This window comes from Mustelus asterias, chromosome 4, assembly GCF_964213995.1.
Source record: "Mustelus asterias chromosome 4, sMusAst1.hap1.1, whole genome shotgun sequence".
Lineage (NCBI taxonomy): Eukaryota > Metazoa > Chordata > Chondrichthyes > Carcharhiniformes > Triakidae > Mustelus > Mustelus asterias.
Window position 1 is genome coordinate 24,249,275 of NC_135804.1, and position 16,942 is coordinate 24,266,216.

Sequence of the window (16,942 nt, forward strand, 5' to 3'; positions counted from 1 at the left end):
CGGCATTGGACTCAATTCAATAAAAGTGGCGAGGTACAGGTGCCAAATGAGTGTCATAATACAACCTGTTAACGGTGGCCTGATGAATTTCAGCTAGTTTCTGGTGTAAAGCTGCCCCACAGGTAGCTCCTGGAATTGGGGAAGCAAAGAGGAGCATCAGGCAAGCTCTGCCCATTTGTCTACATTGAGGTCCTACAATGGGCACAATATCCCAATTTAAATAGAAAAGCAGATCTACACTTGTTGCAGGTAGGCTGCTTGCCCACTTAGAAACCAACCTGAACATAGTATCAGGTCAGGCCAGAGTAACAATATGCCATCCAAGTTTTCCAATTCCCCCATCCATCCCCTAGTTTTAACCCTTGGATGCCCATTATTTAGGTACATGTCGTATGGCTGTGATATTAAATTTTATTCCATTGGTTAATATAGAATTTGTATTTCTATAATGCATTCATGAATAAGCTAATACCATGAAGGTAATTTTTCACAAGTAGAAGATTGATTTAACCCTATGAAGTGTTTCTGTCCAAGCGATTCTTTGAAATTTTAATTCGATCCTTTTTGTTATTTTTAAATATTCTCTTATCAAATGCTTTGCTCTAAAATATTTCTAAATTAAAGCTTCACCTTGTATTGCAAACTGTTTGTAAAACAGACATTTTCCCAGATCCTGTCTAAAATGCGATTATAGTTCTAAGCGTTCAAAGCATGATATGATGAACTCTGGATAAAATCTCCTTTGTAGAGCCCTGCAAGTTTGCACGAATAATTGTACATTGCATACGCCAACCACACTCTCTTCCACAACTATTTGACAAATCTAAACTCAACAGCTTTATATCCCCATTAAACTTGTATTGTGGGACAAGATTTAATTGAATCACATTTGTTTCACCAAAATTTATCCTGTCCATTATCAGCTGTCAAAGGAGAGAGGGATTCTCACAGAATTTATGGTGAGGACAAAGATTGTGATACCAATGCACATATGTGAACAGTATTTTCTTTGCCTCACAATTTTAATAAAAATTAGCTAAACTAAATAATGAATTAAACTTCACCCAAATGTCTTACATGTCTTCATCAGACAATGAGGTGTTTTTGAAATGGGCAATCATGAAACTTTTCTCCAGTCTAGTTTGTACTTTAGTTTAAGACTGGTCAATCATTAATTTTAAAATTGTCATTTGACTATCACTCAACTTACTTCATCAGCTGGGTTTTTCCTGACAACACACTCCACTGCCTGTTCGGGTACACTGAGGGAAAATTTAGCATGGTCAATGCACCTCAGTGAAATGACAAATTTTCCTCTCTTAGTCTGGTTGTAAAAACCCTTGAGAAAGTTAAACCTTGTTGAATGAGGTGTAACTAGATTCTTAGCTGTGTACTAACTTTATAATTGCAGCTAAACATCCTCATTGGCACTGAAAATCTAATTTTATATTTATGGAATGTCAAATTCCTCTAGTACAATTTTTAAAAAACACATTTGAAATAATTATTAAATTTGTTTATAATATTTTGCTTCCTTAATCCATTCATAATTCGTTATTTTGATCCCTGAAAATTTAAATTAAAAGTGAAGGCATTCCATTCCATATACCTCCCTGGTTTGCTGTCTGTGAAAATACTTCAATATCATTGATTGTTTATTTTGACTGTTGACAACACTGCTGTTAGACACCTGGAGATCCCCTTGACTTGGCATCAGATTTAAACTGCCTTTGAGTAAAGGGAAATCCACACTACAGAGATCGCTAGATCTTTGTGGGCAGCCTTCTTTAAGACAAGTGGTGAGTGCCATTGCTTCACTGCTGACTGCAAAATCCAGCCCATTTGGTTTTTTGTTAAGTTAATTGCGTGGGTTTCCTCCGGTTGTTCCGGTTTCCTCCCACAGTCCGAAAGATGTGCTGGTTAGGTGCATTGGCCATGTTAAATTCTCACTCAATGTACCCGAACAGGCGCCGGAGAGTGGCGACTAGGGGATTTTCACAGTAACTTCATTACAGTGTGAATGTAAGCCTAATCGTGACTAAGAAATAAACTTTAACTTTAACTAATAGTTTGTTTCAGTAAATTAAGGCCCCAGATGATGGAACTTTATCATTTTGTATGCATTACCAAAACATTAGGCTGATTGACTGTGCGTATTTTTCTTCAGTCCTTTTGAGTTATTTTTGCAACTTTTGTCAACATTTTTCTTAGGAATTTTGTTTTGATTTGATTTGATTTATTATTGTCGCATGTATTAGTATTGTTTCTTGCGCACTATACAGACAAAGCATACCGTTCACAGAGAAGGAAAGAAGAGGGTGCAGAATGTAGTGTTACAGTCATAGCTAGGGTGTAGTGAAAGATCAACTTAATGCGAGGTTGGTCCATTCAAAAGTCTGATGGCAGCAAGAAAGAAACTGTTCTTGAATCGGTTGATACGTGTTCTCAAACTTTTGTGTCTTTTCCCTGATGGAAAAAGGTGGAAGAGAGTGTGTCCACGGTGTGCGGGGTCCTTATTTATACTGGCTGCTTTTCTGAGGCAGCGAGAAGTGTAGACATTGTAAATGGATGGGAGGCTGATTTGAGTGATGGACTGGACTTCATTCACGACCCTTTGTAGATTTTGCAGTCTTGGACAGAGCAGAAGCCACACCAAAATCTGATATAACCATAAAGAATGCTTTCTATGGTGCATCTGTAAAAGTTGGTGAGAGTCATAGTGGAAATGCCAAATTTCCTTAGTCTTCTAAGAAAATAGAAACGTTGGTGGGCTTTCTTAATTATAGTGTCAGCATGGAGGGACCGGGACAGGTTGTTGGTGATCTGGACACCCAAAAACATGAAGCTCTTGATCATTTCGACTAGGGAGTATCGTAAAGGGCTGAGAACACAGCCTTGCAGAGCTCCGGTGTTGAGGATGATTGTGGAGGAGATGTTGTTGCCGATCCTTACTGATTGCGGTCTGTGGGTTAGGAAATTCAGGATGCAGTCACAGAGGGAGGAGCTGAGCCCCAGGCCACGAAGTTTGGAGATGAGTTTCGTAGGAATAATGGTGTTGAAGGCTGAGCAATAGTTTATAAATAGGAGCCTGACATAGGTGTCTTTGCTATCCAGGGTTGAGTGTAGGGCCAGGGAGATGGCATCTGCTATGGACCTGTTGTGGTGGTAAGCGAACTGTAGTGGATCCAGGAATTTGTGCTCTTATTTCTTAAATTTGCCAAACATAATTTGAACATACATATATAATGTATATATGCACCTCCCTGAGACAATGCACTAACTATATGTATTAAAGGAACACTGTAAGGGATTTCAGTGGAAATGCTGACAACATATCCAAAGAAAGGTTTGCGGTTATAAGGTGCATTTGCATAAAATGCTTGCAGGTTGTCCAAAAATGCTTTCACTACCAACTTAGAAGGTTATTTTCCTCCTAAAATTAAGGATATTTTCATTTCAGGCTGCTGGATGGGAAGAGTCTCTTGTACAACTGCAAACAGATTTTGCTTCCTACAAAGCCACACACAGCCATTCTGATACAGATTACGATCTCCAGATTGCTCATCTTGAACAATTAAAGAAGGTAGGAAGATTTGTTCTTTTTTTCTCTTTTGCTGTAGACTAACACATGTTTGATGTTGTTTTGGGCGCTAGCTCTTAATGAAGAGCCATAAGTAGTCTGTGAACTATGGAGCATAATATAAAACTACTCATCTGCTTAAGAAACATTAATATTACATTAAGGAGAAATCTTTTCTGGCCTGTATTAAAATATACACAAAGTCTTTGAAGTTATGCTGTGAATGATCGCTCAAAGCATTAGTCTGAAATTATATATAATTACATAGATTCTACAGCAGAGAACCAGGCCCCCTCCCACTCTAATTACCTCTTGTCACTCTAATTAGCTCTTCCCATTTTGCTCCAATATGGCTTCTCCCTTATGTGTGCATCAAGCTTCCTCTTTAATGCGTAAAATGCGATCTGCTTCAACCACTCAATGTGGCATCAAGTTCTATACATATTTTCATTGTTCCCTGTATGAAGAAATTCCCCTCCCCCAATTTCATTATTTGATCTCTTCGTGGTAGCTCATTTTTATGCCGCCTTATTCTGGATTCACTGTGAAATAAATCAATTTCTCCCTACACATCCTATCAGATCTTCATAATTTTAAACATCTCTACTCAGCCACCTTTTCCTCTATCTTCAAGAGAAAAGCCCTCAATTCTGCTCAGTCTTTCTTCATAATTACACCCTGTTATCCTTCTAAATCTTTGCTTCACTTTCTCCAGCGCTTCAGTACCCTTGTTGTAGTGTGGAAACCAGAAGTGCATATATATCTCTTTGCTCCTCTACCCCATTGAGTTCTTCAGCTTCCAACAAAAAAGTGGCTTTCTTATTATACCTGGCCCCTGACTTCGCGCATCAAGAACTTTGTCATGAGTGTCTTGTGGTACCTGGTTGAAAGTACATGGATATAACTTCCACTTGCATTGCCATTGTCTACGTTTGTTGTTGTTTCTTCAAAGAACACCCTAAGATTGGATAAACTTTCCTTTTGCAAATCCATGCTGACTATTTTTATTGTATTCCATATCTCTAGATTTTTCATCTTATCTTTTATCTAAGATTCCAGCCTCTTTTCTACCACTAATATTAATTGATGGATTAGTTATCTCTCCTTTTTTGTGACGAGGATTTACTTACATTGGCTTTGTACTATTCTTCCAGAGAGGCAATGTTTTCACACAGAGGGTGGTGAGTGTCTGGAACAAGCTGCCAGAGGTAGTAGTAGAGGCGGGTACAATTTTATCTTTTAAACAGCATTTAGATAGTTACATGGGTATGGAGGGATAGGGGCCAAATGCGGGCAATTGGGATTAGTTTAGGGGTTTTTTAAAAAAAAGGGCGGCATGGACAAGTTGGGCCAAAGGGACTGTTTCCATGCTGTAAACCTCTATGATTCCCAGCCAGAATTTGTATGCCCTTCCAGTTTAGATGCAACCCGTCCTTCTTGTACAGGTCCCACCTGCCCCGGAAGAGATCCCAATGGTCCAGATATCTGAAACCCTTCCTTCTACACTAGCTGTTTAGCCACATGTTGAGCTGTACTATCTTTCTGTTTCTAGCCTCACTGGCACGTGGCACAGGGACTAATCCTGAGATTACAACCGTTGAGGTCCTGCTTTTTAACTTTCTACCGAACTCCTTAAACTGCTGCTGCAGGACCGCATCACTCTTCCTACCTATGTCGTTAGTACCAATATGTACCATGACCTCTGGCTGTGCACCCTCTCCCTTCAGAATGCTTTCTGCCCGTTCAGAGATATCCTGGACCCTGGCACCAAGGAGGCAACATACCATCCTGGAGTCTCTTTCACGTCCACAGAAGCGCCTATCTGCACCCCTAACTATAGAGTCCCCTATAACTCTGGCTCCAGTGCTCTTTGTGCCCCCCCTGCTTAACAACAGAGCCAGCTGAGGTGCCACTGCTCTGGCTGCTGCTGCTGTTATCCCCTGATAGGCCATCCCCCCCAACAGAATCCAAAATGGTATACTCGTTAGAGAGGGGGACGACCATAGGGGATTCCTTCATTGATTCCTGCCCCTCTAGTGGTCACCCATCTATCTGCCTGCACCTTGGGTGTGACCACGTCTCTAAAGCTCCTATCTATGACGCTTTCTGCCACCTTCATGCTCCTTCATGAAAGACAAGACATGTCCCTTTTTTACTGCACTAGCTGCCCTATGGTAAGTTTAATGGTCAAGAGTGAATGTTACAAATGGGTAAATGGATAAATGGACGAATGAGTGAATGGGTAGGATGATAAGGTGTGTAGGTAAGTGTGTCGGGTTGGTGAGGTGAGTGAGGTGGCGGCTGGGTAGTGTGGCAGGTGGATAAGATGGCAGGTGAATAGGGTGCGGGGATAGGGTGCAGGACAGGTGTGGTTTCATGCCTCTTTAAGTGGCAAGTTCTCAGAGGATCATTGACCCAGTCGGCCAATTGGACCAGAGCACAAGAATCCTGGGACTGAGCGTGGTTTTTCCTTGCCAGTTAGGAGTCTGGAGTTGTGGAATATGGTAGCCTTTATATCACTGTTTGTACCTGATTACTTACCTTAATAAACTGTTCATTCGTTAATCTACTTAGTGGTCTTTGCAAGATACTACATTTGGTGATGAGGATCAGTTAGAGTGCCTTCCGACTGCTGCAGAAATCAGGAGAGCAGACCTCTTGTGGAAGCCTTTTTGAGGCAAACACATTCATCAGTCTGTGAGTGTCAAAATGCCCTTTTTGGGAAACTAGACCCATTTGTCCCTAACACGGAGCAATGGGTTCAATATGTCGACCACCTGCCTTATTTTTTTAAAGCTGTTGAAATCTGGGGGAAAAGGAAGCAGTGGGTAACCCTAGTAACAGCCTATTAATGCAAAATTCAGCTGCAGCAGCTCCTGATAGCAGCTACTATCAGGAAAGTATTCTTGGTAAAATATCTACATGAAAAATGTTAATTTTCTGAAATCATTTTAGAGTTAATTAGATGCACAAGGTGGGGGGGGTTGCTGAAATGGGGGGCAGTGGGGTGTTGAGGGCTAGATGGGTAATGAGACAGAGGCATGGTTGGGGAATAGGGGAATAGGCTAGCTTGGGAGGTAGTTGCGGTGGAGTCATGGGGTTGGTGTTGTGTTCAGGAGGTGGGACAGCCTGTTCATTTAAATAAAATAATGAGACCCTACCATTAAATTTATTGTTGATTGACTCTTTTGTCACTTTTTGTGTGCCAACAGCCTTCCCATATAAATATCTGGGCATCATAGAGTCAAACAGCTGTCCGGTACACACTAAAAAACTCTTATTTCCTCACATTTCATTCTCTTTTTTGCTGCTTTATTTCAAGTTCATTAAGATCCTCCATAATTATGATTTATTTTTAAATTTAATGTCTTTCTCCAATACTTTGTGGAAGCTAAATAAGTTGACACCCTGACATAAAGTAGCAGAGAGAGGAACTTCTGACAAATGCGGTAAACATTTGTGATTCAGTATCTCATAGTATAATAAAATTAGAAAATGCTGGATAAACTCAGCAAGTCTGTCAGCATCTGTGGAGAGAAATGGAGTTAACATTTTGAATCTAAATGATCCTTCTACAGAACTGTAGCTTTTGTTTTTGCTTTAGTGGCTCATAGTATAATTTCAAGCACTATATACGTGATATTCCCCACTTAGGAGGCTTTATGAAGAGCCCTAAATGAAGATCTGCCTTTCAGTTCCTTTCAATTACAAAATGTATGTAGCTGAGTGCAACCTACATTATGAATATTTCATGAATCCTTCCATTTCCAAGTCTTTTCAAACTTCTGACACAAGCAAGAGATAACAGTAGCATAAAAACAATCAGCATGATGAGACTGTATTGACCCCACAGCCTGTGGCAGAAACCCAGTGTAGGTTTTAGACAGAGAGAAACTGTTGCCTTTGTTTCTTCAGATCTCTCGCAAAACTTCCAACATTCTGCAGCAGAGATCACTAACCAGGTGCACATTCATGGAATTAAGTCCCTTTCTGTTAAGAAGTGTTGCTGGCTGATTTTCTGGTGCTTGGATTTCTGCATGCACGCAGATAGATTAAAAAATCAGCCAGTGCAGTTTTAACTCTACTATAGCCCTTGAGTCTTTGCACACTTCCATTGTAAAATTTCTGCATCTGCTAACATTCAGGTTTGGGCTGATAAGTGATAGGTATCACTCCTGCTACAGGTAATAATCAGCTTCAATAAGAGAAGGCCCTGCTATCTGCCCCTTAAGTGGAACCGCAATCGCTGAGCTCATACTAACGGGCTTATGGGGTCATCATTAATTCCAATCTGCGCTAACCAACCATATCAACCTCAAAGCTACAAGAGTAGGGTAGGAACCTGATACTACATTGCAATTAGCCCCAACTCCACAAAGCCTATCCAGCATCTATAAGGCTAAATCAGAAATGTAATGGAATACTCTCCTCTTGCCTGGATGAGTGCAGCTCCAACAATACTCAAGAAGCTGGATACCATCCAGGATAAAGCACCCCATGCACAACCATTCACTCCCTCCACCATCAAGTCACAGTGGCAGCAGTGTATCTATCTACAACAACTCACCAAAGCTCCTTTGACAGTGCCTTCCAAACCCACAATCTCTATCACCTAGAGGGCAAGGGCAGCAGATGTATGGGAACACCACCACCTGCAAGTTCCCCTCCAAGTCACACAACATCCTGACTTGGAACTATATCACCATTCCTTCATTGTCACTGGGTCAAAATCCTGAAACTCCCTTCTTAACAGCACTGTGTGTGCTCCTACAACACATGGACTGCTGTCGTTCAAGAAGGCAACTTACCACCACCTTCTCAAGGACAATTAGGAATGAGCAATTAATGCTGGGATAACCAGGGGTGTCCACATCCCACGAACAAATAAAAAATATTCACCATAAGTGTGGATGAGACAGACCAACCTCATTCTGGGGTCTGGCTTGCTCAGCAGTAATATCTGCTGGAGTCGTAACAAATTTTGGGGGCTCTGGCAGCATCAAAGTTCCTTGATTCGATTGGAATTTGTGAGTCAAAAGGATATGAGGAGAATCCGGAACTTAGGCGTTTTGTGTTGAGAGATTTTAAAGTGGTTGAACTGCAATGTGGTTTTAGCAGTTGCTAAGACTGGAAGTGGAAGATGTAACTGTGGAGTATTTGAAATCCTTGGCTAAGGCTCAGCTGAGAGTGTTAGCAGCTAAATTTGATTTGATTTGATTTATTATTGTCAAATGTATTAGTATATAGTGAAAAGTTTTGTTTTTTGCATGCTTTACAGACAAGGCATACCATTCATTGAGAAGGAAAGGAGAGAGTGCAGAATGTAGTGTTACAGTCATAGCTAATGTGTAGAGAAAGATCAACTTAGTGTGAGGTAGGTCCATTCAAAAGTCTGATGACAGCAGGGAAGAAGCTGTTCTTGAGTCAGTCCTCAGACTTTTGTATATTTTTCCCAACGGAAGAAGGTGGAAGGTGGGGTCCTTGATTATGCTGGCTGCTTTTCCAAGGCAGTGAGAAGTGTAGAGAGAGTCAATGGATGGGGGGCTGGTTTGAGTGATGGATTGGGCTTCATTCATGACCCTTTGTAGTTTCTTGCGGTCTTGGGCAGAGCAGGAGCCATACCAAGCTGCGATGCAACCAGAAAGTATGCTTTCTATGGTGCATCTGTAAAAGTTGGTGAGAGTCAGATAGAAAATGCAAGTATAAGTAAAAGTGTAATTTCATACAGTAGATCAAAGAACAAAGAACAATACAGCACAGGAACAGGCCCTTCAGCCCTCCAAGCCCGTGCCGCTCCCTGGTTCAAACTAGACTATTCTTTTGTATCCCTCTATTCCCACTCCGTTCATATGGCTATCTAGATAAGTCTTAAACGTTTCCAGTGTGTCCGCCCCCACCACCTTGCCTGGCAGCGCATTCCAGGCCCCCACCACCCTCTGTGTAAAATATGTCCTTCTGATATCTGTGTTCAACCTCCCCCGCTTCACCTTGAACCTATGACCCCTCATGAACGTCACCACCGACCTGGGGAAAAGCTTCCCACCGTTCACCCTACCTATGCCTTTCATAATTTTATATACCTCTATTAAGTCTCCCCTCATCCTCCGTCTTTCCAGGGAGAACAACCCCAGTTTACCCAATCTCTCCTCATAACTAAGCCCCTCCATACCAGGCAACATCCTGGTAAACCTCCTCTGTACTCTCTCCAAAGCCTCCACGTCCTTCTGGTAGTGTGGCGACCAAAACTGGACGCAGTATTCCAAATGCGGCCGAACCAACGTTCTATACATCTGCAACATCAGACCCCAACTTTTATACTCTATGCCCTGTCCTATAAAGGCAAGCATGCCATATGCCTTCTTCACCACCTTCTCCACCTGTGACGTCACCTTCAAGGATCTGTGGACTTGCACACCCAGGTCCCTCTGCGTATCTACACCCTTTATGGTTCTGCCATTTATCGTATAGCTTCTCCCTACATTATTTCTACCAAAATGCATCACTTCGCATTTATCAGGATTGAACTCCATCTGCCATTTCTTTGCCCAAATTTCCAGCCTATCTATATCCTTCTGTAGCTTCTGACAATGCTCCTCACTATCTGCAAGTCCTGCCAGTTTTGTGTCGTCCGCAAACTTACTGATCACCCCAGTTACACCTTCTTCCAGATCGTTTATATAAGTCACAAACAGCAGAGGTCCCAATACAGAGCCCTGCGGAACACCACTAGTCACAGGCCTCCAGCCGGAAAAAGACCCTTCCACTACCACCCTCTGTCTTCTGTGACCAAGCTAGTTCTCCACCCATCTAGCCACCTCCCCCTTTATCCCATGAGATCCAACCTTTTTCACCAGCATACCATGAGGGACTTTGTCAAACGCTTTACTAAAGTCCATATAGGCGACATCCACGGCCCTTCCCTCGTCAACCACTCTGGTCACTTCTTCAAAAAACTCCACCAGGTTAGTAAGGCATGACCTCCCTCTCACAAAACCATGCTGACTATCGTTAATGAGTTTATTCATTCATTCATATGGTTAAAGTACATACCCAGCAGTTAAAATGAGAGGCAGAGACAGCTAGAATTAGTGTGTCGCACAGCTAGAGCTCGTAAGACTTCAGCTGCAAATGAAGCAGCTTGATACAGAAAAACAAATGGAACTGAAAAGATTTGCACTGAAAGTAAAAGAAAAGGAAAGTGAAATGAAAACATTTGAAGTGGAAGAAAAAGAAATGAGAAAAACTTGAAAAAGAAAAGGACAAATTAAAAGAAATAGGAATGAAAAAGCTTCAGAGGGAAAAAGAGGAGCAAGAAAAGGAAAAAAAATACAAGAAATAAAAATATGAAAGCTTGAACTTTAGAGAGGAGTTAGCAAGTGAGGAGAGGAGGAAGGATAGAGATCGAGGGCTCCAGAGAGAAAAAGAAGCCAAACAGTATGAACTGTTTAAAGTGAAGCTTAGAAGAAAGGGGAGATAGTGATTCAGGTGGTGACTTTGATTCCTTTGAGGAATTAGTTTGAACTAAGAATCTTGGTTTATGGGCCCGATTTTACCAACATTTCGTGCCCGTTTTCGGGCGCGAAATCGCGGTAAAGTTGGGCGTCGGGCCTATACCGCGATCTGCACCCGATTCCGAGCAGATCGCGGCTTTACCGACACCCGATTCGGGCGCGGGTCCAGCCTGCGCCCGAATCAGGTGGCCCGACGATTTAAATGCATTTGCATGCATTTAAATCGACTTAATGAACCGCGCGCCCAACTCTACCGCCAAATCCCACTTTACCGTCTTCTGGCCCGATCTGCGCCCGCACTGTAACCGACCTGCAAAATAAAAGTCTGAAGTCGCCGCTGCAGCCTCCGAAGAGCGGGGTCAGAGACTGCAACGGCTCCCTGACCCAGGTCATCCTCTGGTCGGGGTGGGAGGGGGGTGGGAGGAGGAGAGGGGGTGTGACGTCTCATCCCCTGGGAGGGGGGGGTGGGAGGGGAGGGGGTGTGACCGATCCTCCCGGGGGGGGGGGGGGGGGGGATGGGAGGGGAGGGGGTGTGAGGTCTCATCCCCTGGAGGGGGTGGGAGGAGAGGGGGTATGACCGATCATCCCCTGGGGGGGGAGGGGAGGGGGTGTGATGGCTCATCCTCTGGTCGGGGGGTTCCGCTGCCTGTCTGCGGCCAATCCCTCCTGGCACCATCACTGGTACACTACCAGCCACAGATTACTCTTCCCTGCAGGTGCGAGAGAGCGGAAGAGATGGCTGTGGCTGATAGTGTACCAGTGATGGTGCCAGGAGGGATCGGCCGCAGACAGGCAGCGGAACCCCCCCCCGACCAGAGGATGATACATCACACCCCCTCTCCTCCCCACCCCCCCCAGGGGATGATCGGTCACACCCCCTCTCCTCCTCCCACCAGGGGATGATCGGTCACACCCCCTCCCTTCCCACCCGCCCCACCCCCCCCTCCCCAACCAGAGGATGAATGTCAGAGAGCCGCTCTCTCCACTTTCTGCTTTTTTTTTCATGCCCGGGCGTGCTGTCAGATTTTTTTCAAACTGCGCAGTTCAGAGCTCCGATCGGTCTGCCAGCGCTAAGCCCCGCCCACAGCGCGGAACGGGCCGGAGCCGGCAAAACGCGTATGGGCGCGCTGCAAAGAGGATTCCAGGTGCGGATCTATTTGACGCCCAAATCCGGCACTTAGACTCAAAATGGTAAAATTCCACCTTTAGTGTCTAAATTTGGTTGGAGTTGAAAGTTTATTCACCTCATTTAAAAAGATAGCTTTGGAGTTGAATTGGCCAAGAGATGCTTGGACTATAATAGGCCATAATTTCCTGGTTCTCCAGCATTTCATTTGGGGAGTACCCCAGTGATGCACTGGGTATTCCCTCTAGGAAGTTCACTCGTAAGGGTTTACCCAGCATTGTCCAGAATGGCGAACTTCCCTTGGACAATTGCACTGGTTGGGAACCATCCGACAAAGCAATTTGAATCGCTAACCTCAGATGGTTCTGCCAGTTTTACCCTGGTAGTTACTTTGAAAGAGTTAGAAGGAAAAAAAGCGCTTCTAACTTCAGCTTAACTATTTTAAACACCCAGACCGAGCCCCACATGGGACACCCCCAACCCCCCATGGAAATTTGTCAAATTTTTGAGGGATACAGGTGCAGTAGAATGGCATAGGGATTAGCATGGCTGCCTACAGCACCCAGGAAGCCGCGTTCGATTCTGACATTGGGAGACTGTGTGGATTTTGCACATTCTGCCTGCATCTGCGTGAATTTTCTCTGAGTGCACCTGTTTCCTCCCACAGTCCAAAGATGTGCAGGTTAGGTGGATTTCAGGTGCGTCCTGCATTTCTGGACAAACCAGGATTGAAAATCCCAACCAGAAATGCAGAACTCCAGTGTGACACAGGAAAGTAGGAGCAGAATGGCAATTTGACGGTGATTGCCACTTTTCAGAAGCCCTAGGCTAAAGCTTCAGAGGAGTTCATGGGGATTTGGCCCCCAGTCATGCAATGCGCAGACCCACTGGCATGTAGAGACGCCCCAGCACTCTTCAACCAAACTCCCTTGGACAAGCTGAAGGCTAATGGAGTAAACCCTGACAAAAAAATCTGGAGTGGAACCCAAAGGTGATGTGATGTCTAAATATGTCATCTTTCCAGCAACTCCTGAATCCAAACCAGTGCCAAATGTTGCCCTTTGCATTCCTTTGGACTCAACCAGGAAAGTCTAGAGAGGATTCCTAACCTTTCAAAAACCCTTCTTACATCCTCCTTACATTTTGCTCAGGCTTTCTTCCTGGAGAGGACACTGCAATTTTGCTTCAGAGCATTAACATAACATAGTAGACAAGCTTAACACACAGTTGACCAGTGACCACAAAACAAACCATTGTCTTACAAAATGGAAGGCTTCACGTATACTTACTATATTTACTTGCTGTTCTAAAGTTAAAATCACCTCCTTTTGAGATACCCTTCAACATAATTTTTAATCAATATATTCTACCTCTGGTGATTCTCTGCTTCCTAAGTATTTTTTAAACTCTAAACCATTTTTATTCATTTTATTTTCTATGTCTCACTATTTATTTTATCGATCAGGAACAATGACCAGGGCCCAATTTTAACACTGTATAAGTGAATGTGCTTTGAGTGCATTAAAATCAAATCTCCAGGGCCTCTAGGAAATAAAATAGAACAGATGGTTTGGTATCTTTTTGAGTGGCAGAACCCCATCATCAATTTCTAAGTTTGGGCATCTCCATTAATCTCCTTTTAACCTTCTCTGAGCAGAACAGTGCCACCTTCTTTAGTCTCTCATTCTTGATCTCATTCCATTAAATGATACCTCCAAGACTTTGACATTGTTCCGAAAGATTCACACCCAGAAGTGAATACAATACTCTAGCTAAGGTCTACCAGTTATTTATAAAGGTGCAGCATAACTTTGTAGCTACTATTCTTCCATTCATGAAGCTAAGGTTTCTAAATCATTTTTTGAGCAGCTTTGTCAACTTGTCCTGTCAGCCTCAAAGATTTATGTGTATAAATCCCCAAGTTTCTCTACTCCTGCACCCCCTTTAAAATCGTACCGTTTGGTTTATATTGTCCTTCCTTTTTCTTTTTCCCAAATTCACTAGTCATTTCATCAGTCTGTCTACATTCTCTTGAATTCTGCTATTTTCCTCACAGTTTACTACATTTCCAAGTTTTGTTCATTTGCAAACTTTGAAATTGTGTTTCTCTACCTACTTCCAAGCATCGATCCTAATCCCAACCCTCGGGAAAATGTTACTTTAGATTTCCCCAGCACAGCTGCACCAAGTTTATTCCTCTCCTCTTTTTTGAACTGGGGTGTTGTCATTGGGAAGAGTATCCTCCAACAATAGTTGCCAAAATGAATTGGTATCCTCTCTTCAAATGTTGAGGTGCAATCCAAAGGATTCGAAGTGACCCTCAGGTCCCAGACATGCTTTTGCTGGTTCCTTTTTCCTGCACATAAATCAGTTCAAAGGAAACTGGTACTAATAAAAGGAACTCCGGTCAAAACAAATCAATAGCAGCAACTGGCACTGAGGATCTTTAAAAGATCTGATGCACTATGCACATGATACGTACTTGAAGGTGTATTTAAATATCATTTCAAAGCCTTATATTCAGCAGGTTTGCCAGGTGCCTTGATCCTGCAGTTTTCATTAGAGTACTGGAGATTTGGTATCCAGCACATTCCTGAGGCCAAAAGTGGTGTTTGATATTTACATATCAAACCACTTCAGTCGATGCTTCACTGGCAGTCAGGTGGGGCACTCTTCACCTGCCTGATGAAAATAGGATGTTCTTCCTTAAATAAAATCTCCAAGGCATGAATAGAGACTCTCCTACTCAACCATTTTTGCATTCCAGACAAGAAGCAACTTTCTGATTGAATACTGCACCCCTCATCCCTGACACCCCCTCATAAAAATTGCCGGTCACCGGGAACTGCATGGCGCCGGGCAAAATCTCTTCCCCTCAGTGGGTAGACTGTCTGATTACTAGTGCAATTCGTCCTGAGAGCTAGCCCAGCAAATGAAAATGAAACACAAACCTGAAAAATCATCATGCAAGTGATCTGATCACCACACCCATTTCATACTTGTTTAAGAACCAAGTATTTGGCGTAATTCCCCAAAAAAGTATTCATCAAAGGACATTTTGCCAAAAATAACTCAAACAATTCCAATCTTTATTACATCAGCTGAATTATCAATTGGAGTGCAGCCTTGTAATCTCTCTCAGGTTTCCATTATTTTCAATGTAATTAAATAAAATATTATACAGTGGTTTATACTGCAAGATTCTTGGTATACTTTCTGATCATTATACACCTATGTAATATACTCAAACATATAATGACATGTCCCTCATGGATGGAATCTTAGCAACTGAATTAAATGATCTACCACAGATCATAGACAATTCACCCAGTAAAATAAATATTTCTTCTCTATCTTGTGAAATCAATGTAGCAAGCAAAATAATTCTGCATTCTTTCTAGGATAAGTGTGTCAAATAAATACTTCAATTCTTCAATAAGTAGGATCATAGAAATAGGAGTAGGCCATTCAGCTCATCGAGCTAGTTCTGCCATTTAGTGAGATCATAGCTGATCTGTAGCCTAACTCCAGAAACTTGTCTTTGGCCCATATCCTTCAATACCTTTGCTTAACAAAAATTTATCTATCTCAGATTTAAAGATAGCAACTGATCTAGCATCAACTGCCATTTGTGGTAGAGAGTTCCAAACCTCTATCACCCATTGTGTGAGGAAGTGCTTCCTAACATCTCTCCTGAATAGTCTGATCCTAATTTTTAGACGATGCCCCCTAGTTGTAGAATCCCCGACCAGTGGAAATAGTTTATCTTTATCTGTCTTTTCCTGTTGGTATCTTGAATAGTTACAGAATACTGAGGGGCCTAGATAGAGTGGACATGGAGAGGATGTTTCCACTAGTGGGAGAGACTAAAACTCGAGGGCACAACCTCAGAGTGAAGGGACATTCCTTTAAAACTGAGACGAGGCTGCTGAATCTGTGGAACTCATTGCCACAAAGGGTTGTGGAGGCCAAGTCATTGAGTGTCTTTAAGACAGAGATAGATAGGTTCTTGATCAATAAGGGGAGAAGGCAGGAAAATTGGGGTGAGAATCATATCAGCCATGATTGAATGGCGGAGCAGACTCGATGGGCCGAATGGCCTAATTCTGCTCCTATATCTCATGGACTTACAAAGAACAAAGAACAATACAGCACAGGAACAGGCCCTTCGGCCCTCCAAGCCCGCGCCGCTCCCTGGTCCAAACTAGACCATTCTTTTGTATCCCTCCATTCCCACTCCGTTCATATGGCTGTCTAGATAAGTCTTAAGCGTTCCCAGTGTGTCCGCCTCCACCACCTTGCCTGGCAGCGCATTCCAGGCCCATCACCACCCTCTGTGTAAAATATGTCCGTCTGATATCTGTGTTAAACCTCCCCCCCTTCACCTTGAACCTATGACCCCTCGTGAACGTCACCACCGACCTGGGGAAAAGCTTCCCACCGTTCACCCTATCTATGCCTTTCATAATTTTATACACCTCTATTAAGTCTCCCCTCATCCTCCGTCTTTCCAGGGAGAGCAACCCCAGTTTACCCAATCTCTCCTCATAACTAAGCCCCTCCATACCAGGCAACATCCTGGTAAACCTCCTCTGTACTCTCTCCAAAGCCTCCACGTCCTTCTGGTAGTGTGGCGACCAGAACTGGACGCAGTATTCCAGATGCGGCCGAACCAACGTTCTATACATCTGCAACATCAGACCCCAACTTTTATACTCTATGCCC

General features: G+C 43.1%; 1 protein-coding gene across 1 annotated transcript in view; it reads left to right on the forward strand.

Annotated features, from left to right (window-relative positions):
- The window catches only part of LOC144493045 (uncharacterized), a 275,407-nt gene that overhangs the window by 124,772 nt on the left and 133,693 nt on the right, over window positions 1-16,942 (forward strand). The window contains exon 14 of the mRNA XM_078211881.1: window positions 3,461-3,583. Coding sequence (XP_078068007.1) covers window positions 3,461-3,583 — 123 coding nt within the window. The remainder of the gene's footprint in view (window positions 1-3,460; window positions 3,584-16,942) is intronic.